The sequence below is a fragment of the Thunnus albacares genome, chromosome 21 (assembly GCF_914725855.1).
Source record: "Thunnus albacares chromosome 21, fThuAlb1.1, whole genome shotgun sequence".
Lineage (NCBI taxonomy): Eukaryota > Metazoa > Chordata > Actinopteri > Scombriformes > Scombridae > Thunnus > Thunnus albacares.
The window spans coordinates 11,824,544-11,851,100 of NC_058126.1; the positions used below are offsets into that span (position 1 = coordinate 11,824,544).

Consider the following 26,557-nt stretch of genomic DNA (forward strand, 5'->3'; position numbering starts at 1 on the left):
AAACTGTTGTAATGTACAGTATGTATAAAAAAATCTACCAATACCCTATGTCTGTAGTGAAACACATACAGACTCCAAATGTTATGCAGTGCAGCTCTGCAGCACTTTTGTGGTGATTAAAAATAGCTCTTTAACAAATTACGTTTCGTTGTCTTTATTCATTGAGATTGCAGCTCTTTCACTGTGTTCAGTTTCCTCTGCTGATAAGAGCTGCAGTGTTGACAACTGAGAAAACACAGCTTTACAGCAATGATATACTGTACAAATACTGTATGTAGAATCATTTTGTATGTAACAAGAGTGGTTTATTTGGACTGAATACAGAGGCTGTTTCAGAGCTTTTGGGTTGCCACCTGCTACTTCTAAATCGTGTATAGTTTCTACTTAATCACAAACTGTCAACTTTCTATAAAAGTGTTATTATAAAGACAATATTGCGAGTGATTATGGCATCATTTAAAGCATCAATGAGTTGTTTTCTACTGGCATCTACTTTCATTTTTCTCTCTCTATCTTTTTTAACGTTTAAAGTTTAATGTATAGCCTAGACTTTTCATGAAAAATTGATCCCCTGAATACCTAAACCAAGTTATATAAATACTCAGAGCAGATCATTAGGATTACTGCTTGCAATTGCAAATATTTTAAGTGTTTTAAAGCATTAGAAAAACAATTGACTGCCTGTAATACATCAATACAGCACTAATGCCCTAGGTTCTTAATGGGATTGGTGAGCCATACCTGAGCAATAGCTATGCAGAAGCAGCCAAGATGGATAAAGGATGCCTCTTAGTATATTGGTATACACAAATACAATGTTTTTTTTTATGTTACACTGCAGATTATGAAATATGTGGGATAATTTAATTTTTAAGGTAATTTTACACTTTCAAATTGTAGCTCTACAAATGTGTTTTACATTGTTGAACAGATATAAACTGGACTTCATATACAGTATGTCTTCCTATAAATGTAAGCTGATGGAGAATGACACTGCCATTGCTATTGAGAAGATTCAATGCCAGAAAGGACAAAGACTGCAGGAATAAATAGAGCGGATAAAATACAGATTATTGAGTGGTGACAATACTGTGTTTTTACCTCAAAAGAAACATCCTCTGGATTTTCATCTGCATCCACCCCCATCCTGTAGAGAATGAAGAAGCAAAGTCAACACAGACACACAGATGACAAAGAGACTGGGACAAATCTCAAGGGTTTGATTCTACACTATATGTGAGGCTATACATCTACTTCAGCTGTTTAAACAGTCAGTCTAGCGCCGCATGTGACTTAGCGATGAAAGCGAAAGTCAGCGTGGAACCCGGCTCGGTTTGAACATGACCTTTCAAACAGTTCCATCAAAATCAGCCTTGTCTTCCACATCACACCAAGAAAATGTCAGCTGGGTAAACCTTTGATAAATGACAAACAGCGCCGCAATTACGCTTGATATTCTGCGTGGCGGCGATTATTACTCTGTCTAGGTGCGGGCCCCGCTTTGCTGCAGGCATGCTCGAGCAACAGGGCTAAAGAGGAGAGGCCGGCTGAGTGGCTTGCTCTCCTGAATTGAAATAAAGTGACTCAGCGCCAGTCAGTGACAGCCTAGTGAGCTGCTTCATCTGGAAACGAGGGCGTTATCTCAGTGTGTGTGTGTGTATTTACTGCATCTACAGCTACACTGAACCCCCACACTACAGCGATCACCTTTCCATCCTTTTTAACGCTGATTTACTGGGATATGAAGGAATGACAATGACTTTGGTACATTTTATGAAGTCACATGGTGATCATTTCTGATATATTTTCTTAGGATTTACATCAAAATCTATCATTTACAGTTATACAGCAGCAAAATCACCTCTATTCAGTACACTGTGGGTAGAACATTTCTCAGAGCACTTGAAGGGATGCTGAGAACAAGATAGTCGCTGATGCTAGTTCCTGCAGATCAGCATAGCCTAGCATTATCACTGTGCACTGTGTGTGTGCCTGCGCTTGTGTGCATTTTGAATGCTGCTGATGCCAAAGCCTTTCACTTAGGGGCCCCTGCAATAACACAACAGAGAGGAGATTCTCATCAGAGCATTAGAACACTGCAACTTCTTAATGTTGTGCAGATTTTCATCTTGGCTGCCTCCCCCTCCATGATCTAGCTCTCTCGCTCCCATTATTGCACTTGGTAATTAATTTGATTTTGATCCAGGCTGTGGCATATCCCAACAAACCATCCATCACTGAGCATTCTGTCTTAGTTTGTTTTCCTTTTCCACAATCTCTCCCCGTCTCTTCCACTATTTACTCCACCAAGCTTGTATCTCTTCATATTTTTTTCTTTGCAGCTTTTCTCTATGCCCATCTTTATCTTAAACCCGGCCGCCTTTGTCTCTTTCTCTTCATATTTCACCTAATATTCTTCCTTTTCCTTTTTTTTCTTCCTTTCCTCTCAGATCCATTCTCTCTCTGCCCTATCTCTTTTCACAATCGTCCCATTGTCTACCACAACTTTCACTCTTCATTGCTCTCCCTCTTTATCTTCTCAATATTATTTCACTCTCTCAGATCACTCCTCCTGTCTATATCACCTACCACCTCTTCTTAAGTCTGTTTTCTTTGTCTCCTCTTACTACCATCTCCCTGCTTCTGCCCACCACTTGTATCCGTTCCTCTTTTAGGAACAGTAGAAAGAGGCACTGAGGTTGAAATTGTGTGCAGGGATAGGGGTTAAGTAGGTTGCATGAGATCTGTCTTGATTATGCAAGGTTTTCCTGAGGGTACTAAGGAGCAGTTGTTTTGGTGTTGCGCAAAATGTTTTGGGTAAAAAAACATGGATGGGGCAGGCTGTGACAGGCACAAAGTACATGCACTGCACATGATGCATCGCCTTCAGCTGGTGGGGTACATTCCATGGTGACAGGATCTGTCGCTGAGCGGAGCTGATAGAAGGAGGAAAGGGCAGATAAGGTGTGAAAGAAAGAGCAAGAGAAGGAACACAAGCTGAGGGTAAAGCTCAGAGAACAGTGGGAGGAGTGCAGAAAATAAGAGAGTGGGCTCCAGTTTTCTGAGCGTGATGTTGAGTGAGATAGTCTCTGGTGACATGAGAGTGACAGAATGAGTTGGTGTTGCTGGTTTGCGTGTGTGAGAGGAAATGATAGTGAGCCGGTGAGTGTGTGAGTGAAAGATTGACTAGGAGACAGGACAAGACAACCGGAGAGAGAGAGAGAGAGAGAGAGACAGAGAGAGTGACATGAAAGGGAATAGAGGAGAGTGGCGGTTTCTCTCGGCACAGAAAGAGGAACAAAGAGATAACAAGGGAGTGGGGTGTTTCTGAGTGGGACGACAGCCTGAAAATATTTTGCTGTCAGACAGCCTGCTCTCACAGCCTCGAGTTGTTAAATTGATGTGGCCCCTGTCGCACTCTTACCCTTATCTTCAACACACTGACATTCAATAAAGAAAAATCAAGTCCAAACTAATCTAACTACTCTGTGACCGCGAGTTCACATGAATAAATCTGCGAGTGAGTGAAAGTGGACAGAGAGGCGCACACTGTGAGGAGGAGGAAAGTGCAACAGAGGAGGAGCGTCTGTAAATTTTGCATAAATTTATATCTACTGCAGGAAACAGCGGACAAGACAACAGCAGAGTCACAGATACGTCTGTAAAGAGGCTCCACAGGATTATACGACACTCCCATGACCCAGTTACTTCTGCAAATAAGGTGGAGTTCACCATTCTGTAAGGAAATCCCAGCCTATGCTATAAAACCAAGTCAAAAAGAAATACACAGTGGAGTAACTCAATCTCCCCCAATCTCACAAGACTGTTACATTGACTTGTGGCTGCTATTCCGCCAGTCATCTGCAGCCCCCAAACTCTATGTTATACTATGCTTCCTTTTTCTGTTATTAGGCTCTTTATGTGCTGATACAATCTTAGCTCTTGTGCTGAGCTCCACTGTGACTAAAATACCTCTGGACACATTCCAGGATGACATAGCGCTCTGCACAGGGCCTTTCGCTGTCGACTCATCCAGGCTTTTGGGCATCGTTGCTATTAATACGAAAACGTCGGTGAGGTTACTGTGTTTTTTTTTTTTTTCTAAAAGAGAGAGTAGTCGATTTTTCTTGCTAAATCTCGTCCAACACATTCACAAGCAGAGATTACACACCCACATGGATGCAGAAAAGCACCCAAACGCATAAACACCTCCTCCTAGTATTTCCACTGCGCCTCATACAAACGACTAAAATCCCAAAAACACAAACAAATTAAAACTTGGCCTTGAGCGGTGATGCAGTATGTGTGTGCACCTACCATGTGTGCCTGAGTTGTTATCTGTCATAGGCTGATAAAGCTGTGCTTGCTGTGCTGGAGGCACACTAAACGTGAGACCCCAAGAGAAGACGCTGTAACATCACAGAAACATCAACAATAATATATCTTCCTACCTCAGAGGCAGTCTACAGGTAGTAGTTAACAGTGTTTACATGCAGGCATAACATTTTCCTCACAATCGTTTCCTCTGATGGAGAAAATCTCCACTGGATGTGATTAGCAGCACTAGTTAATAAACATTCAGATGAGTTTCTTCTTGAGCTCAAGTAGCATATACTCAACAGGCAGCGTAAATTAAGTTACAACACTCCTCCCCTCTGCTGTGCTCAATCTGTGCTATCTCCTTTTTCTTGCTGTTCTGACAGAGAGGGAGAGAGGATGAGAGAAAAATGAAAAGGGGAGAGCAGAGAGATGGAGACAAAGAGAGTAAGAGTCTCACAGGGACTGTGTATGCTCTGTACTGTGAGTTTGGACAAGAGGAAGGCTGTAAGTCATCCTTCCAGTTTCCTGTTTGCAAATCCCTTTTGGTTGTTCTTCTCGCCAAGGATACACGGATTTCATATTTCAACTTAAGTCACTTTTGGGGTATTTACATAGACTTACATACATTTCCTGGAGACTAATCCTAACCCTAAGCATAACTACTACTTGGCTAAACCTAACCCTTACCCTAACCTTAACCACTGAGCCAAAAATCAGTGTTTTACCAATTGGGGACACAGCTTTTGTCCCCAGTTGCACAAGCTAGACCCCCACCCCCCCCAACACACACACACACACACGGTATCAACTGTTTAATGTGATAAGCTCTTAACTTTCACAATGTGTGAAACTCTGCCTCCACAATCAATGTCAAGCATTTTAATTGTCAGATGATGATACCTTTAAATCCTGGCAAATAATAATTACTACCCCTGAATCTCGTGCTGAATTTAAATCACATTCTATTGAATTTCTGAGGGGGAAATTATACACTGTGTTATAAATCGTTACCACCCTGTATTTATACTGGTTATAAATTTTAGCTTTCTGTATATGACTTGTCATGCATGAGGTGCACCGAGCCCTGCATCTCTCAGTGTTGAAACTCTGCAGTGGATAAGGAGATAAAACAAAGAACAATACAACATACTGTAAGCTCCCATTCCTATTACTGCAGTGTTACAAAAGAACAATCCATACATGGCCAAGACTCTGACTGCAGTATTTAGGTCAATCTCCTGAAACCTGGAGTGAGAATCTCAGTCGCTCTGCAGCTTTAACCTTAATTTCACATCACTTGAGCTGGTGTAAAAATAAAATTGGCAGAGTAGTGTGTGTGTGTGTGTGTTATCATGTGATATTAGTCAAGCATTCATCTGTGCATGGTGCAGTGAGCTGTGCAGAGCATTTATATAAGAACAAGGTTCATTATTTAAGGGATAAAGTCCTTTGGTAGGAGTTGAAACTTTTGAAAATTTTCTGCCACACTGCACACTGATAAATAATCACCCACTCAACAGATGTCCAAATATCATGTTATCATTTCTGTTGTATAAACTGAGCTGCAAGGATATAAATGGCCAGAAATAACTCAGTATACTATGTAGTGCCAACTTGGATATTGTAGATAGTCATGACTTGTCGGCAACCACTCACAAAACCCGATAACAGTCATTACACATTGATGAAATGCACTTGTGGTAATAGAACATGAAATATAAAAGCTGTCAATCAAGTACAGGTAACAATACTGCTTTGTGAGAACTTATTTAAAAGTAGGATTCATCAATTTGTGGCAATTCATACAATAATTAACAATTACATAATACAATTTCAGTCTGAACGACAGACCGACTGACTGATATTGTCATCCCTAGAGCTACATTGTTAGTCATTGATGCATTTTCCCTTGTATCATGTCATTACCGTATCAGGATCCTACTGAGCAGCATGCATAGTAAGATTGATATACAAAAAAACTGCAAACATACTGCATCATATCTCTGTCATAGTTTGTCTCTCATAGTTTGTCACATTTTCTCACTGTGTCAACTTCTGGAGAGTGAAGCTGACAGCCATCAGTGTTTTAAACTGTGTCAGTTTAGCAGGAAGGGAGTCTTTTAGCATTTCAGCCATCTGGATCCCTGTGGAGCAGAGGAGGCAGTGGGAGCCAAGGATATTATTATCACACAGAATTCATTTCCCTTCTCGCAACATCCACCTGGATATCTCTGCATGGAATAGGGATACAACCTAAAGTTAGTCTAGTGGTCCTAGCGGGATACAGGGCATGGCTAGAATTGGCAGTGAAGAGCGAGATAACAGTCTCTGCCCAAGAAGATAAAATCTAGGTCCATCTATCAAACTAGTACTACATCTTATATATACATATAGTAATGTTGGGTGGTTTAAATCCATTTCAGCAGCAACATCTCAGCTACAGATTAAAAAAAAAGTTCTTCCTTTGTTTTTCCTGAAGTTGTTTTGTTCATTTTTTTGTTCACTGTACTTTTCTTTTAGTCAAAGCTCACTTTTTAAAATGAAAAAAGGTGAAAAGTGCTTACGCCCCTATAGACATCAGCACTACTTTGTTTCTCTGATTACTCGCAAAAATGGGAGTTGAGTTATTACTTTTGAAGAAATAAGCTGCAGCCACCAATTTTGGTGGTGCAGATTTACCGCCCTTAAGGAATAATAACATTTCGTCTGACAAATATATTACTAGACAGATATATTACTAGCTCACAAGCTCAGCCCCAGTAAAACATTCAATATTGGCAAAGAAATAAAGTCATGCAATGCAAATGTATAATAGCTATTCAAAATGCTTTGTACATGCACTGTATCGGGTGTATTATTGTAGTATTGCTATAAGATAGACAGTAGGGGAATTAGGCAACGCCATGATGTATATACCTTTTCAGATGTCTAGCCATCAGCAAGAACTATTAATGAATGTGTGCAAGTGTAAGCTGCGCACAAATATGGACATCTATGCCAAAATCTCTCACAGGCTCAGTCAGGTCCGCGCTGAATTGCTCTAAAACCCAAAGCTGTTTAATGATTGTTAATGACTAGCAAAGTGTTCGAAAATACAATAATAGCCTGTTGCACTATCGCTCCCTGGTGTGTGTGTATGTGCATGGTCGGCTGGGAAATCATAATGAAAAGGGATGTGGTCTATAAAAACCAGTTAATTTCAAGAGAAAAAGTGGTTGATGAAGCTTTCAGTAAGTGGGCTAGTCTGACGGCACTTGCCTGGAAGTCTATTTCAGCTGCCAGAACGCTCATGATTTTGGGACAGAACGAATCCCTTTACATCCCTTACACATCTCCTTCCTTCTTCTCCTTCCTCCTTCCTTTCTCTCACTCTTGCCAAAACTTCCTCAAGGATGAGCGATCAAGTGCCCCCTTTGATAACACTAGTGAAACTCTTTCATGGCTGCCACTGAGGGACATCTTGATGCTGCATATGGTTGTCATATTTAGACAGTGCCATGTCTTTATTGTAGAGGATCAAGGACAGTGTTTTTTGGTGCCAACTAAATATAACAGTAGAATCTCAAGGAAAGGACTAATTACTATGTGGGTGATGAAGCAACTGCAGCCACCTGTTTTGTGTGCTATACTGTTTTGTGGCACTGGGCTAATGGCTTTATGCTTCCTGCTGCAGAGCAAAGTGGAGTGATTTCTTTGTCTTTTTAGAGGGACACTGGCCTGCTTTTGTATTTTGGTACTTCACCTCAGGCTTCACAGAGACACGTAAATTAAACCTGCACTGGATGGAGACTTGAAAAGTGACACTGTGACCACTCTGTAGCTTCTTTTTTAACCTGATTGAACTGACACAGGTAAGACAGCAGTGGATGACAGGAAAGGAGGTGGCGAAGCAAGTGGTGAGAAGATAAGGAAAGCGTGTTGCTGTGCGTCTGCTGCCATAGCAGCCAGCTGCTCTGGATGACCATTAGTGTCATCCTACAAATCAGATGAGGTGTCAAATCACTGTCTCACACCCTCCAGGCGTAGAGCTGGTATGCTGTCACGTCTGTAAATGCGCAGATGCATGTGTTGCAGCTGCATTAGTGTTCTGTAATAGCTAATTTTGGTTTTGGACAGGGGTATCATCACCCCACTATCTCCCACCTGCTCACTCATCTGCTGCCTCATCACCCCCTCCCTTACCCGGCCGCACTAACTCCTTCACAACACTGCTGTTGCTGCTGCTGTGGAGATTGTTCTCTATATGTAGGTGCTGATGAAATTTTGAGGGCGAGTGGTGAATTATTTAGGAGGGAGGATTATGAAAGCAGCTTCTTGGCGCGTTGCTAGAGGGTATGAATCGATATGAGCCCTCCCCACCACCACCGCCACCACCCCCTCCTTCCCCTTTTTTCTCCCTGAAACCACAGACCCTCTGAACAGAAGTCCAGACACATGGCCACGGCAGACTGGACAGCCAGATGCACTGCGCCGCTGTGTGTAAAAGCGGCTCGATGAAATACAGTACATGAGAAAACCAGTAGAAATAGGATGGGATTGTGTATCTGTGTGTGTTTATGTGTGCGGGAGATAGACAGAAAGGCCTAATTCAGACTGACCACATCCCACAAGAACAGATGGCCAACTAAAGGACTGCCAAGTCTATTCTTCTTTTCCTCTGGTTCTGCCTGGAGGCTGAGGTCTACAGTCCAAGTCAGAAGGGTTAGAAAATAGACAGGAGGTCATGCACGCAGATGTAGAGCACGCATACACACACATTTCTGTGGGTGAAGTCTCACCCTGAGCTATGTACCAGTTACATAACAGTTTCACACAGTTGCCTTCGATGAAGATTTGATTTCATGGACTTGATTTGTGCAGTGCCAAAGCTCGGAGGCTTTCAGGACTGAATAAATGACCGCCTTCCTGCACTCACTCTCTCGTTTCACTTGATTGTCTCATAGTGAGTTGGTCTACATCCATTTCTCTTTCTGTGCCCCCTCCCTCCCTTCTCTCTATGTGTGCCCATTCTGCTGAAGCATTAAATCTGCCTCTCTTTTTTCATCTGTGTATTGGGAGTATATGTTTGCTGCAACAACGCTGTTGTTCTCTTTCTGGCCAATGATTTCCTGCATCAAGAACAAGCAGTTGGGACCAAACAAGAACCACACTGGGGAGCTTGGATTTCACAGTACCAATCAAAGAAAAATGGAAGGGTTTTTAACCTTGTGGTAAGGCAAATCATCATTCATGAGATGGACAGAAAACCATGACTGCCTCACAAGTCTGACACAGTGTTACCTTGGTGGGTACCTCTGTTTGCATGTGCCTTAAAGGACCGGTGTGTGGGATTTACTGGCATCTAGCGATGAGGTTGCAGATTGCAAGCAACTGAATACCCCTACACCTCCACCCCCTTCCCTTCCAAACAAGTAAGAGAACCTATGGTGGCCGTGAAACTTGAGAAAAAACCCAAGAGGCCGTCTCTATAGCCAGTGTTTGGTTTAACTACTGTAGAAACATGGCGGTACAACATGATGAGCTCGCTGGAAGAGGATCCGCTCCCTATGCAGATATGAAGGGCTCACTCTAAGTTAACGAAAACACAATGATTCTTATTTTCAGGTGATTATACACTAATTAAAACATAATTATGAATATTATATTCCACTTCTGCCAAGTCCGTTCCACTAAATGTCACCAAATGCTACACACTGCACCTTTAACAATGACATGGAGTGGGAGGAAGTCACCAAACAAAAAACAATAGAGCAGTGTCTATAGAGACAAATGCATCCTCTCAACTGCTGACCTCAAAAGGTTTTTTGGGTTTTTTTTTTGTTTTTGTTTTGGTTTTTTTTACACAAAATGGGTCTTATTTCTTTTTGCTAGAACAAAGACAAACAGGGCAAGAAACACGAGCTGTCAGGTGATCAGACAGGTTGTAAACAAACACCCAGTTTAATCAAACTTTTTAGGAAGTCAAAACAAATACAAATATTAAAATTATTACCCAATCTATGTCCATTATTGCTGTATGGATGGCACTATCAGTCAGGTGGGCGGTCCAGACAGAAATATCTCAACAAAAGTTGGATAGACTGCCATGAACTTTGGTACAGACACTAATAGTCCACAGAGGATGGTAATTCATTGACCCTCGCTCTAATGCCACCAAGAGGTTCACATTTTTGGCTCAGAATGAAATATCTCATAAATTGTATGGATTGCCAAAAAGTTGAGGACATACATTTATGTTCCCCTAATTTTGGTGATCTCTTAGCTTTTCATTAAGTGCCATCATCAGGTCAAAGTCCTAATTTGTCCGATACTTTGGTTTATGACCTGCAAAGCTAATGAATGTCCCATCAGCCCCAGTTGTACATTGTGTTTAGCACTGATTAGTAAATGTTTGCACGCTAAGCTGAGATGTTGGACACGGTACATTACCTTCTAAACATCAGAAGAACATGTTAGCATGCTGATGTTAGCATTCAGCTCTGCATAAGTGCAGCCTCACCGAGCTGCTAGCATGGCTGTACTCTTAGTCTTGTTAACTTTTCAACAACTGTTTTAATACAATGATATTGGTATATAAGCAACAATTTGAGTGAGCTCCATTTTGGGTTCACTTTCAAGTACATTACGTGTTTAAGACAGAGCAGCTAAACTTAACAACCTGCCTGACCTTTCGTGTTCTTGCCCCAGACTCTCTTGTGATGCATTTCAAGGTCTCAGCAATTAACTTAGTGAGTAAAATGTTTTTATAACTGACAGGAATGAAAGCCAAAACCATGGGAAGGGCCCAGTTGTAAAAAGAAACCATGATTTTTTTTTTTTTTTTATGAGTACAAAATGAACTTGATGTAAATGGATTTTACAATCTTTTCATCTTTTCAGGCTGTCTCTCTCCCTCTAATTTTCTGTCTCCATCCTTCCCTCCAATGTTCTTTCTGTTAATTCTTCAAGAGGCAGAGGGCTGAAATTATAGAGAGCTAAAAATAATGGCTCTATAAATAAGAGGTGCCCATTGAGAGTGATTGAGAGGCGAGGTCACTAGGCAGCTGGGGATGCTGGCTAAGTTGGATTCATTAGTGCTCTCTGCTTCCAAAGAGTAGCCCCCACAACTCTCCCACACAAACAGACGGCGCGACTTCCTCGTAAACAATATACATTGATGCGGCGTTGGGATCCAGAGTGTTTTGAGCACACTTTCTATCTCTACCTCCACAGCTCTCCGCAGTGTTGCAAATTTAGCCCCATCAGTACCATCCATCAACCCTCATTACCACTTTCCCCCATCCCTCGGCAGACTCCATGTAGACCACATTCTTTAAGCATTGTTCATCCACCAGCAGAGTGGAAAAATGTGAGCATTTGTGTGCGTTCGCTTTTGTGCATGTTGTGAGAGAGCACGCGGCGGAGGCTCCCCGTGTCTGTTTTATTATTCATACTCATGTGTGGATCCTCTTTCAGCCCACAGACACCTGCCAGAGATACACACAGCACATACTGATGTTCTTGCTATATTTTCTGTCCAACCTCTCTGCCTTGCTGCCGCGTTGTGGCGCTTAACTAAGATCCTCCTTTAAACAATAAACTCAAAAATACTCTGCAAGAAACCACTTAATATCTGTGTGTATCTCATGCGCATATAGCAAATTCTCTGTCAGTGTATTTAGAGCATCTTTCTGCCCTCATACACTCATAGAAGTAGACACACACACACATACACACACACAGAGAGAGAGAAAAGGATACCTTTATTGCCCTGATGCTCTTTTTAATGGCCCTCCACCTCCCTCTCCGTATTGACGTCACATCCATTAGGCCGTGCCTCTGGGCCTTTTTAGTGGAGGCTGGAGCACAGGACTCCAATGTACGAGACCCCCGTTCAGAGTCAATCTCCACCTGATAAACTCGCCGTATTGGCTGATCTGACAGAAGCGGTTACCACGGCAATCTGTCCAGTCTCTCTGCACACCGCCACGACTATCAATCCGCTGTGAGAGAAAAACCCATTGAACTGTGTGTCAGAGGAGAGCGCTGCATTAACAGTAGCACATACACACTCTGTGAACTCTCAAGCGCTACCCTTTTTTATTGTCTACACAGACACACACACACACACACACACACACCCACGCACACAGCTCAACTATCAACACACATAGGAGTGTTGATAGTTGAGGTGAGAGAGAACTATCTGTATCTGGTACCAGAGAATAACCCTGGCAAGCTAATGTGAAGAGATAATGTTTCACGTCTGATCAGCATCAGAATAATAATTCACTGGCCTCTCCCATCCTCCATCTTTCTCATTACATTCCCAACAGGAACGCCCTCAATTAGGGTCCTTCTTATCCCGCGAACAAGCCTGTTTTCAGACACCGAATGTAGCACAAATGAGTCAGCAATACCCTACAACCCAACAAGTTGCACTGACTCTTTCTCCCTTCATGAATATAGAATGAGTGTGAAGTACATAGGCAACTTCAGCCTTTAGCAAAACACAGTTAGCTAGACTCTCATGGTGACAATGCTGTGCTGCCTGGAGAAGACAGAAATAGCAAATGAAGACTTGGGGTTGTGTCAGTTTGGAGCTGGGAGCCACTGCCGGACGAGGACAGGCTGAATTCTGATGGCAGAGCCTTTTCCCTGACTGAGAAAAGAGCCGTCTGAAATGTTAAAATGAAGCTCGGTTCTTCAACACTCGGGAGACATAATCAATGGTTGGTGCGGCTGGCTGAACTTGCAGGGCTCCGATGTGACTTAGTGCTGCACATCTAAACCCTGTCGCCAACTGGAGCTGAGCTCAATGTAATGAGAAATGAGACTTAACTTTCAGTACAGCAAGGAAGGGGAAAATCACCGAAGGAGGAACAGGGGAAGAAGAAAAGTGGGAAGGAATGAAGAGAGGGGAAAAATAGAACCCTAGGTTGTTTTGATAAATAACGGCAACATAGTGTTCAGGGAACAGTATCACGGCTCCAATCCATCACCGGATCATCAGGCTACATTAATAATTAATGTGTTTTTGTAGACATAAAAAAAGTTTAGTGTACAAATCAGACAGAAGCAATTTGCTTGACAAATCGGATCAGCATAGAGACAATCACCTGACCCTCCTTTATTCTTATTCTAGAAAGAACAAAAGAGAAGATAACTTCACAGAAAGCTATTGTGCAACAAATATTAAACCATATGTTGAATTTTTAAAGCAAGCAAGAAAAGCCTTTTTCCCCTGTCTAAGCTCAAAAGTCATCCTAGCCACAGATTGGTTTTCTAATTCACACTTCTGTTATATTTTCCCTATTTCCTTTTGCTACAAAGCAATCCCTTTGACTGGACACACTGAATAATATACCAATGAAGGAGAAATCAAGATTTAAGCTTTTCTCGCTCTTTTCCTCTGTCTTATTGTCTCATTTCCTTATCAGAAGCTGCAAACCTATGCCAGAGTCATTCATCTTTGGATTCCTTTGAAGTATCTTCCATCCAATCGCGTTGACATCTTTTTATTATGGACCGTGTGTACATGAGGATATGTGGGTGACTTTCCTCTCTCCTTCAGTCTGCAATGCCTATATATTAGAGGGGAGGAGGTGTGTATCTGTGTGTGTATGTGTGTGGAGGTGGGTGGTGTGTGTGTGTGGGTGTGGCCTTTTCATGTCTTATTCTAGTCTTACACTGCGCTCGCAACGGCAAAAGTGTTATCAAAGCTCTACAGGCATATGGATGTCAGAGAAGACATAGAGTGAGTGAGAGAGAGAGAGATAGAGAGAGAGAGAGAGAGCGAGAAAAGAGAGAGAGAGAGAGATAAGAGGTCAGTGGGGCATGAAGGAGAGTGAGTGACATCAGAGACACAGTTTTCCACCCATCCATCTGTCCACTCAAAACAAACAGGCCAGTCATTAGCCGGGCTCCAGCTGTTACGTCTTAGCCTCCAACTTTTGAACACTGCTCATTTATATGTACACACACAACGATACACACATGGAAATGAACTACAGCAGAGAGCAAGGCCTCTCTCTTGTCCTACACTAGTTGTCCTCTGTAGCAACCATGACGTATTTTGAAATGACATAATCTCAGAGAACTTAACAGAGGAAATGGGTTGCATGTGAGCAATTTTCTCATCTCGTTATGTCTTTCAATCACTCGCTCCATGGAGTATGCAAATGAAAAATCTATACAGTAAACAGTATCTGCCCTTTGCATGACATTAAGTATGCATGTCAAGCAGAAATTAGTTATATATGACTGTAGTAAACACACAGTGATCACTGCTGTTTATCTACAGTTTATGCACAAATGCTAAAAGCAAAATAAAACTATTAGTCTGAGCTGGGCTGAGTAAAAAATAATGACATTCAAACTGAAAGGGCTTGAAGATGACATGACTGGCCAGCGTTCAAAGCCTAGGGGCCCCAGACTGCTCACTGTGACTGGGTCTCAGATCTCCCCAGGGGTGCCCTGCCACCACCAGCCCTCATCAAAGCCAAGGAGACAGGCCGAGACAGTGAACCAGCAGTGTGACATTGCATGTGTGAGTGTTTCTGATACTGCTTGGGCATAGAGTTACACGCGGCGAAAGAAAAGACAAAGACAGAAACAAACAGAACACAGAAGAAATGTATTTTAAACACTGCAATGTCATTTGTTGTCATTTAACAATGCTGTTTTTCAGCACAATAGTTTGGTCTGTTGAAAACAGACAATGACTCTTACATATTTTGATACTTTTGAAAAATCAATGTGTTTTAGTTTGTTTTGTTAGATTGATAAAAAAAAAAGCTGTATAAATAGTTGAAGTTTTACTGGACTTATATCTCTGAAAACACTATGTCATTGGTCTATACTGCATTTTAAACTAATACAACCTTGACAAAAGGTCATATCATAATAGTGGCTTAAAAAATAGAGGCTTAGATGTCAGAAACAAACATAGGACTATTTTTCATGATGGTGCAAAGCCGGTGGAGGCTCAAACACTGGCAGATGTCCAGTTTCAGCAGGCACACGAGGCAACTTTTTGCCCTCCTGTTCCTGTTTAGTCATTTCATTGCCCCAAGCAAGACGGGTGGAGTCGTGTAGCTGGGTATGAGTTACGCCTTAACACAAACACAACCACTCTGTGCATAAGGTTGTGAGGCACGCATGCACACATAGACCAATTCATTACAAAAGGTCTTTTATGAATGCAGAGTGACAAGCTTAATGAGTTTTGACATACTCTGAAGTAGTGCAGACACATACACATTCTTCAGTCCATTAATAATTAGCATTAATAATTAGCTGATTAGCACCAGGAGGATCACTTACTAAACACAAAGAACCCAAACCTACAGTGCCAATCAAACATTTTGGACACAAACAGCACACCTTTTGACATTTAAGTGTATACTATATTATTTGAATGTTTTTATCTTACAAGCCCCAGTTACATTACTGCTTTACCTCACACCCATCCCCCTCACATGTTTGTGTGCGTTATGTGTACCTGCGGGTGTGTGTCCTGAATAATGCGCCTGCCTGCATATTTCTATCCCCATGACACTGCTGTCTTTGTGGGTAGTCATTGCATCTCTGGAGCCCACCACAGTACAGTGCGTTGAGCCTTCAGGGCTGTCATGTTTCAGAGAATAGCTCTGTTTTCCTCACTTCACATCCCAAACTCCCACCTCTACTTCCCCCTTCATCTCCCTTCTCTCATTTGACTGTATGAAGTGAAAGGACAAGTAACAACTTTGAAAGACTTCATTTCGGTGAATAATACATTACATCTCTTCACCTGGAGCAAATTTAACTTCCATCCCATCTCTGAAATGGTTTTGTGGAGGAGTCTTTGAAAGTTGTACTCTGTGTGAAATTACTCCAGTATTTTTTTTTTTTTGTTACTCCTATAGCTTCCTCAAAAGACCTACCACTGCAGGCATCAAGTAAAAGAAAAAGAGACAGTAAAATGTCTTTTGTTTTCACTTTGTGAAATTTGTTCAGGAAAGCTGGTATCACAAGTAATTTGGTGCTGGGTGCAGCAAAGCAGGCTATTCTGCACTCTCACACTCTGTAGACAGCAAATAGGGATGAATATGTTGTTGGAAATGTTTTTCAGTCTGCCTTATCTAATTTGCCAGTGAAAGAAAAAAAAGTGACAAAGGATGTTTTTATTGAACTATTGTTTTTTTTTTACAGATTTGGGAGGGCAAGACAAATTAAACTATTGAATTTCACTTTGTTGCCTTTTATCAGTGTGGTACATATGCCACTTTTTTGTATGACCTTTGTCGAGCGCGACCCAGTCATCTAGAATATTTCAAGAGAGGAACTTTCCAACCAGAAAGGGGCACTAGAACATTAACAAGTGAAGAATAACAGAAAATCTCCACTTAATAACTGAACTTTGTTCAACCTGTTTCAACCAACGCACTCAGAAACACATGCCATACAGGGATGAGCTAAGCTGAGAGGCGTGAGCTGTCTGTCAGACTAATGTGAAATTCATGTGCTGCATGTTTACATAGATGGTTAAGGCTGAAACCAGATGAACTGCACAGTAAAAAAGAAAACTACCTCAGTTTTCAGTGAGCTCACTGTTCAGACTTCAGAACACCAGACAAAATGTGCTTTTAAAGGCGAGACTGTCTGCCTCTCCTCCTCTCACCAACTCCTCTCTCTTCCTCTCCATTTCAGTCTCAATTTCAAGGTACATTATTGCCCACACTTGAGAGTTTCATCATGCCGCTGCAAAATAAAGTGATTATTTACACTTAACTGCATACAGTAATGAAAATACTATTTTCCTGTATTGTGCAATTGATAGTAATTATTGATATATCTGAACACAGCTTACCATGAAACTGTATAATCGTCATTTTTCTTTTCCCTGATTCTCGTTCTCTCCTCTACATTGTCATGCTTGTTTCTCAAAACCAAGCCCAACCTCCAGAGACATTTGATTTCCAAAGCACAAACCCACACACTTGTCAGTTGAAGTTTCTCTCTGCAGGAGGTAAAAACAAAACTTTGGAATTCATTATCCCGTCCATGAAAAATGCCTAAAATTTAAAAAAAACAAACGAAAACATGATGATAATAATAATGTAAAAACAAATACAAATTCCTCAATTTCATTGAAGTACAAATCAAAGTGCAAGTTCAAAAAACTAACTGATCAACTTAATGTTGAAATTTTGTGTCCAGGAACAAAAGTTGAACTTTGGCGCAGTGCAGAAAAAAATGAGCGGATTGTTTATATCTACAAGTAAAACTTGATACTTTATCAGCAGGGGAGGTTTGGGTGGACTTCACTCTTTTATCTGTGAGCTATGCATATGTTGATAATTACAAGCCTAATATGCCCTAATATGTTGGGATGTTATAGTTTTTTGTGGGCCTAGACCAGGAGCACTCAAATACAAGCCTCAGAGGTCCACTAACCAAATTTTGACCATATCACAGGTCCAGTAAGGCTGCATTAATTAATAATAAATTTAACTTCCAAAAACTCCAGAGCTACATTAACGACATTTCTGTATTAATGAGAGAAGTGACACTATTGAGTAACCAACTCTTTAAACTTGGGCAAAAAAGGTGTGATGGTCTGGCGGAGACAGTGTAGTGTTCATTAGTGAGTCTGCTGCAGTTCTTCACTGTACACATGGTTGAAAATTTTTCTGTTGGAGGCTTGATATGGCAACTTCAACTGTTTCAATTTTGTGGTTCTTACCTCTGTGTTCTGTGGATAGTTTTTTTTTTTCAAAATAGGAATGTTTGGTTTTGCAGTAACATTTTGTATTCCCACTCTTCACTCTTCACTGTTTCTACAAATCAAATTCAATGGTCTCGTGCTTCCCTTGGGCAAAATTAAGCAGCTAGTTTTGAACAAGCCAGTTTACTGTATCAACCGGAGCTCCAACATCTGACAACAACTTAATCAACCCCGGCATCTAACAGGCGGCTGAATGATGACAGTTGAGGTGACATGATAGCAATGTGTGCAGTCCAGGTCAGGTTGCAGTTAAATGATAGTCCTGATCCAGATTCCAGATATAGAATCTGCCTATCTAGCACGGTGGCTCTAGTCAGATGGACTGTGGAAATCATATAATTAACATCATCTTAATTAATCTGTATGTACATAGATTATGTATAACTCTTGGAATATATGTAGTTCTTCTATTTATAAATAATCTTACATTTAATCTTTGGAATATAGATGATAATGTACGAGATGGGGTTTTATATGATGAATTGTACTGTAGTATACAATGAGTTGTGCTAATCTAATGTACTGCATTCAAAACCAATCGGCTTCATACTATGAGTACTAGAGTCCTGCAAGGGCACACTATTTACTGCCAAAGTTACAACAATACAGTTTTTTGCACATGAGAGATTTGTGGATTTGTGTTTTCTCCAAGCTGATGTCATAAATTTGCACCTGCCAATCAGAATTTAAAGGGTAACCCCACCAAATGTACACATGAAGTTCAGTTTACTTGTTAGTTGCAACACTATTACGATTTGACCATTCTTTTTTCTTTTTTTAGTCTGTCTCTTGTGAGACCCCCAAACCTTATGGAAATACAATACTAACTCTGGAGTGCCTCTTGCACAATATAGGAATCAAACAATTGTTTTTTTCGTATTATTGCCAGCCAGGACGATGCTAGTATGAATCAAATCTGACCAAACCACACAGTCCAGAGGACGCAGATCTGACTGTTGAAGGTTTGAAGTGAACTTATTTACTCATGAATATGTATTAGTGAGAAATACATGAAGATTTGAAACAATAACAGTTGTAACAGGCAAATCTACTGCATCTTTGATATAATGCCTATTTTTCTCTGATTTAGCCAGTGACATTGTATGGTGATAAGAAAAGGCATACATATATTGTTCTTTTAACATTTAGCAGTTACTAAAGTACAGTTTATCTGCGGAAACCAGATTCCAACAGCATTTGGAAGTTACTGGTTACAGTCTCACACCCTGAACTCTTGCACACAGTTCAGTTTTGGTCAAGATAGGATCTAGAGACCACAAAGCCAAAACTCCTTAAGCTGCTCAACTGACACTGAACAAGAGACTCGTGATTGTGTACACAAATCCAATGTCCAGGGGGGGTTTAGACAGAGATATTAGTTCTTTGTCTGGTTCATAAATGTTAGCATTACAATGAAATGAAGCTTATTTGGCTGTAAAAGCTCAAACAAATAACTTGGCAGATTGAATTACCAAAGCCAATCTGCAATTCATTAACAATAAAGCAGCTCCAGGTTTTTGTTTCACATCACAAATTGCTTTACTGTCTGTGCTTTGTAGCTTTGGGAGAGGATGTTTTAATGTGCAAAAAATGGTCTAGAGAAGGCATTTTTAAACGGATTGTTTATTTTTTATATTATTTGCTTTTGACTTCAGGTTATAACTATCCATAAATTCCTTTCCTTGAGTAATCTAAATTTTTATTGAACTTGAATTTATTATTTTTCTTTTAAAGCAGCCTCTTGTTTCTCACCAGTGCTATTATTTACTACTTCCTTTCTGTTACCTAAATATTCAGAATAGGAGATATTTACTTTTACCTGATCTCTACACTGTCAAGATATTTCTCTTACATTTCGTACATTTCTCTGACAGACATGTACACACACACACACACACACACACACACATACACACATTACTGAAAGCCACTGGAGATTCAAAAGTACTGCTTCGAAAGACTGTGGGAGTCAATTATACCACTGTGATCTGGGCCATAGATTACACTTTAATAATATAAGTATCTAATTACTGCCTTGCATCCTTCACGCCTCTTCTGCACTCCTTAATCATTATCGCCCACTGGCCTTGAATCACAGATAGTACGCAGACTTTAAAAGAAAAAAAAAAAAACATTCACTGGGTACATCTCAAGTCTCTTTATTGCATCCACGTTTTCCTCACTTGCATCCTTTCCTTGAATCTTTGGAGAGACGCAAGGAAAACAAGCGAGGAGGGAGAAAACGAGAAAAGTTGTTTTTCGAGAAATGAGACGTCCTTTCCTCTAAAGTGTCATGCGAAGTGACGTCTGTGTCTGATGACGGCAGCAGCTGATCACAGCTGGATCAGCTGTCAGTCGGCTTTAACAGCTGTAGACTTTTGATGGAGTTTGTGTCTGCACATATGTTCACTGTGCTAATACTAATAAAGGTGCACAGTTATCACTGCCAGAGCAGCTGTTTTCTCTCTGTAGCCTGTTACCTGTTTGACAAACACCTGCACATGAATATAAACCTGCATTCTGTATTTATACTGTGTGCTGTCTCCTGCTCAGAGGCACAGGAACCATTTCCACTGGCAGAATGTGTTTACATTATTTATTAATTATTTGCATCTGTATTTATTGATATTCCGATTATGAATTCATTATTTAATAACTCAGAATATGATTAGCATGTCATGAGGCTAAATGTTTCAGGAGAAATTGAAATGATGTAACTCCTATCAAACCTGATGCTCAGGAATTTTCATTCTTCCAGTTCAAGCAAGGAGTGATGAAAGATCAAATAAGAGACTTGAGATGCCCCCACTATATGTTCTCATTATATAGTTTGTTTCTGTGTACGCATGAGTTTATGTGAACAACATGGCAAGCTGCATTTGAATGTTATCTGCTCTGTAACGTGTTTCCAGAGACCTGCAGACCTGCTTTGCCCTGTGCACCGGCTGTACTCGTCACTAATAGAGGTCAAAGAGCAGACACAGAGCTAAGTGCCGGCATAGGGCTGAACAGCAAAGGGGAGGGAGGAAGGAGAGGCAGAATTCAAACATGCAGAGAAAAGATTTACAAAGAGCTGTTGCATATTAAGTGAGCTGAATACCTCTAATTATGTCTAATTACCACCACATATCTGGAACAAACTCCCAGAAAACTGCAGGTCTGCTGCAACTCTCAGTTCTTTTAAATCAAGGCTGAAGAGTTTTCTGTTTGCCGCTGCCTTTTATCAAATCAAATAATTATTCTTAATTATTTCTTACACTGCACTATAACTTTTACTCTTGTATTTTATACTGTCTTATTCTATTTAGCTTGTTTTTTGTTTTCTGTTTTCTTAGCTCTTTAATGATGTTAAATGATGGATGTGTTTGATTGTGTTTAAGTGTCTTTTTATGGTGTGCTTCTTTTGCATTTTGTCTCCATGCTTTTAATGTTTTATGTAGAGCACTCTGAATTGCCTTGTTGCTGAAATGTGCTATATAAATAAACCTGCCTCGCCTTGCCTAATTAAGCAGTGTCTGTCTGTGTGTCTACACCACAAATGATGCAATGAGATAGACAGATGGAGAGTCAGGGCAATAGCTTTGACTTGCATCACATTGACTGTGTCACTCTGTGAGGTGTTAGCGCTAACCTGATGTCCAGACAGCGCAGCATGGGATCAGCAGCCGTACCCAGCACCCAGATGGTGAAGCCGACCAGCAGCAGAGTGGTGGTGAGGATGGTGCGCCTCACTTCTGTTGATGTGTCTCTTACTGCCAGGCTAAACGCTATAGCCCCCCTCAAACCTGAGGGCAGAGAAGACATTTCTGAGCAAACAGCTGCAATGGATTACTGCCATCCATCAAAGCACCGCACAACCATTTACTAACCGATTATTTGAGAGAGGCACTTCAGAGTTAATAACTCTGTTCATGGATAATAGATCACATCTCGACTATCATTCTACATCTGTTAGAAAAATCGTTGACCAGTTGCTGACCAGCAAGTATCCCCATAACAGACTTCTAGATTACTGTACTGTGGTGACATAATGCTTAAAGCCAAAACAATTCCCAAAGCAAATCCTTTACTGCCATGGGAAACAGATGGGGGGGGGGGGGGGGGATGTGGAGGTGGTGGTGGTGGTGGGGAGTTTTGAAAAATAGCAAGACAAGGGATTTTTTACAAAGAAACCTTCTTACGTAAGAGGTAAAGTGGGTCAAGCAAGCAGCGAACATGCTGCTGCTGCTGCACTAGCCTACATCATTTCACATCAAACATTCCTTTCTCCTGCTTCATCAAACCATTGAGAGCTTCACAGAGGCTAAAGTGAGGCACTGCTATATTCACTCTGCCTCCCAAAAATACAGCAACAAAAATAGAAAAGGCTGAGGGTGAATTAGTAGGAGGAAAAAAAAACTAAGATTCTCACGATATCGATTGATGATAAAATTCCTTACGTAATGAGGGTAGTGAATTATTATAAAGCCTGCAGAAAGCGTCTTCCACAGGGAACATATTCTCTCAGTATCCTCACTAAAGCCATTAGCTGCAGGCAGTGAAGAGAAAGGGATGATTAAAGAGTTTTCATAGGATACATTTGGCTAAAACTTTTTATTATTGAGTTTCTTGCAGCAATAACATCACCAGCCCAACATTTATCACAACAGCAGCCAAAGATGTGGCCAGTAATAGCAATTTCTAGTCATGTCCAAATATGAAAAATGTGATGTTTATGTACATCTGAGACTGCAAATGAAAACAAAACACAATAAATAGTGTTTATTGGTGTTATGATATTTTGTATGCTGTACCTGCAAACATCAAGAAGTGCTGGAAGTTGAGGGGGATCTTGGTTGTGCGACCAAGGTTCAGCAGGAAAGACAAAGGGTAGATGCTGCATGCTCTTGATATAAAGATGGAGAGCTGTATGCATTGAGTGCAGATTAAGGAGAACAATGATGTCTGAAACACACTCACATTCACATGTATGAGTCAGCAAGCTATCATGGAAATGTGTGTTTTTTCCTACTTATGAAAACCATACCATAGGCCCTAGAGTTAGTAATGCACATCTTACTTTTTCAGTCTGGGGTAAGTTATTAAGTTTAGGGTAAATTATTCATGATTTTTAGCTTATGTTTTACTTTATTTTTTGTAAATATCTCCCTGATTGACTTCACATAGCTTTTTTTGTACAAATGAGACAAAAATGACACGTAATTCCATACTTTATAGAAAAGTATAAATTCTTTGTGAGATCAGGCTATAAAAGTACACCAGTGAATTTTACCATACACGTTCCACATATGCATACACACACACACACACTCTGAATATTTCCTGTTTAGGATGCAAACACAGCAGTGTGGCACCATGCCGAGGCATGAGGCCAATCAGGCTCTGCCAGCTGTCTCTGCCCTCCACACCCACTTTGATGTTTCACATAGGATGGGAATGAATGCTAAGAGTCCTGGGCAACAGTTAGGGGATATCTGTACTATCAGGGACGTAGCTGCTGTCCTAGATGACACCTAACATCTAGCCGTTACTGTACACGTAGAGCCATTACTGTAGCCCCATATAACCTCCTAAAACTCATATGAACCTGAGTGCAGCTTGAGATCCACCGGCAGCTTCTTGTTAATGGTGCCTAAATCAAGACTATAAATCAGAGGAGACTGCGCCAAGGAATCAGTCAAGCTAGCTCTTTTTACTATTTTCAAAAAAACACACTTTTTTAAATCCTTTTTTTAATTTTAGTGTGCAGATAGGTACCCCTGCTTTTGTATCATGGGAAAAAGGGATTTTAGCTCCTCTACAGTAAGTCCAAATATGATGCCTAGAATAATAAAGGGACCAATATCTTAAGCAGGGGACCTTATTCTGACAGGGCTATTACTAAAACAGAGCTCCCTTGCACCCTGCAGTCAATATTAGATCTTATGCACCCTATGGATTTTCAAAAGCAATATCCTGCTCCCAAAAGCAGCCATTTCTCTTTATCAAAGGCCTCTGAGCTATTTGAATGGAGGTAATTAAGCACTTTCATCTCAGCCTCTTTTCCAATAAAGCCCATCTCCATTGTCACTGGCAAAGGCTGCAAGCTACGGCGATTAAAATCTACTGCGTAACCAAAGAGCGATTAACAGCGTTGAATCACTGGGGTTATTTCATTTTTATAGACACTCTTAGCACTGTACAAGAGGACTTCGACCTCCATTTATTCCTGTTTGTACATCCGGGTCAGTCCAGTAGGGGTAGTTAGCCAGATTTTCTTCACACTAAGCTTTTGTTATGGAAGCACAATTGAGGACAACGCTAAACAGGCTCAGCGCTCAAACATTTTCTCACTGGCAGGCCTTCACACTGAACACAAGAGCATTGGAAAAAGAATCTGCTCAGTCGACTCTTTCTCTGGCTCCTTTGACCCTATGGTGGAAGATGGATTGTAATAATAATTGCCGGCCATCTGGGCACTGGACTGTGAAAGAACATCTCCTTGGAGTGCAGCCACTAGAGTCTTTCCTCAGGCATACGCTATGGTCATGCCAGCTCTCAGGCAAGGACAATTGTACAATGCATGGGTAGCTAGCAGTCAAGTACTACCCCTCTTTTCCCCTCAGGAAGCAAAGCTGACGGATACAACAACAGATGTGGCTATCAGACATCTGTTATGATAGTGTAACTTAAACATGAGATGAGTATCATTATGGAACTGATGGCTTTTTGATAACATGACATGTATTGTGGTGGCATTACATTCTGGCCTACAAAGGCTACTGCCAGAGGAGAAACTAATGATTCTTGTTTGATGGATTTCTGCCTGAATGAGTTTTGAGTTTAGGTGGAAAATATAAAGTTTAGAAAGAAGCTTTTGGTTTACTGTTGATGCTTTAGATAGCGGTACATTTTTCTTCGGTTAAACTACACCATAGACAAACTGGAAGTATCTGGATGTTATGTCAAGATTATCTATCAATCTTTCAACAAACAGGGAAAAATACTTTCCAGATAATTTATTAGATTATAATTTACCAGAGACGACATCACATTTGAGAGTTTAGTTCAGAGTCAAAATTGTTGCCAATTAATTTTCTGTCACTCATCTAATCGATTAATCCACTAATCATTTATAGAATAAGGTCTGCATTTGGCCAGTTACTGGTCATAAGACAAATGGGCAAAAATAAATAAACATGTATCACAAATAGCCATCTCACAGTGTTTCAAAGCATTTTAGGGTGGATATTCTCTATTAACCAGATGGGTATACCATAACAAACAGCAGGAATCTTTTTCTTTTTCAGGAGTTTCTAGAGCTAATAAGATTTAATCTTCAACCTCAACAGGGATTGTGTGTTTAATCCACTACAAATGAAAGTAATGTAAGCTTATTTCAAACAGGCAAACATCTTTATTCCACAGAGCTTTGCTAGAGAGCAGAAAACAAGCGGCAGTAACAATAATTAAAGACCTATTTCACGTTCTGTTTCATAGGTGTTCCGAAAGCAAACGCTGCACTGCAGAGATGGCGATCATAGGAGACCGGCTGAATGGCATTTGCAGAGCTCACCAGATCAAACCTGTGCAATTTAAGTGCTGAAGGTTTTTTTTTTTTTTTTTTAAGGACTGGGGAAATCACTGCACTGCAGCAGAGAGGCAAGATAGAAAACAGGAAAACCACTCTGGTCAAATAAGTGGCAGATGATTGTGCAAATAGAAATTATAATAGAAGGTAGAGGAGACAAAACTAAACAGAACAGAAAGCTTTTTCAGAGGTCTGAGTACAATCCAAAGGCTGCACAGCGGGACATGAAGATGCTCCGTCATGTATCAGAAAAGGATACAAATGCCCCAGAAATGAAGAGGGCTTTGAAGACATGGTGAGGAAACGTCAACAATATATATCCCATGTAGCTGAAGATGAATATCTCCCCCAGGAAGTTGAAGACTTCAAAGAGCTGCAAATTATAAAAGGGATTGAGAGGATCAGGAGGGAGAAGGTCATCAGAGATGGGTAGGGGTTAAGGGAAGAGGGTGTGTGCATGCATGTGTGTGTTTGTGTGTTTTTCGTGGGGAGGTGAAAGTGAAGGATTTGGATCATATCTGAAATGGGTAAACAGGCTTAGATTTGCACAAACACGACAAATCCAGTGTTTCTGTTATTTTCCAATCCTTTGAGGTAGCAACTGCAAACATCTAACAGCTCAAGGCCATAATATGGATGCATTTAGCACAAGACAGGTTTTTGTCATAATTTCCTTGTAGACGATTTGTATTTGAAACATGCTGTTTGTGGACACATGTGTAAGGAATAAAAGTGAGGATTTCCACCCTTAAAAAGACAGTTTGTTCTTTTCTCATAATAGTTCGTGGTGGAGGAGCATTACAACTGATTAACTCCAGTTCCAGGCCATATCAGAGAGTCTGGATGTCATTTACTGTGGATGAAAATAGAATTTGCACCATTTTAATAAGTTCTTTCTGCATAAAAAATCAAATGCT

General features: G+C 40.7%; 1 protein-coding gene across 3 annotated transcripts in view; it reads right to left on the reverse strand.

Moving 5' to 3' along the window:
- LOC122972135 (sodium/hydrogen exchanger 9-like) overlaps nucleotides 1-26,557 on the reverse strand; it is a 57,879-nt gene that overhangs the window by 8,487 nt on the left and 22,835 nt on the right. For 2 of the 3 annotated variants that reach the window (XR_006399645.1, XM_044338909.1), the window contains exons 10-13: nucleotides 25,900-26,013; nucleotides 22,864-22,975; nucleotides 21,702-21,855; nucleotides 1,102-1,147 (exon numbers count right to left, since the gene is read on the reverse strand). Coding sequence is in view for 1 of the 3 variants with exons in the window: in XM_044338909.1 (XP_044194844.1) it covers nucleotides 1,102-1,147; nucleotides 21,702-21,855; nucleotides 22,864-22,975; nucleotides 25,900-26,013 (426 nt within the window). In the remaining 2 variants the exon portion in view is untranslated. Of the gene's footprint in view, nucleotides 1-1,101; nucleotides 1,148-12,060; nucleotides 12,303-21,701; nucleotides 21,856-22,863; nucleotides 22,976-25,899; nucleotides 26,014-26,557 lie in introns of all 3 variants that reach the window. The other variant, XR_006399646.1, reaches the window with a different exon arrangement.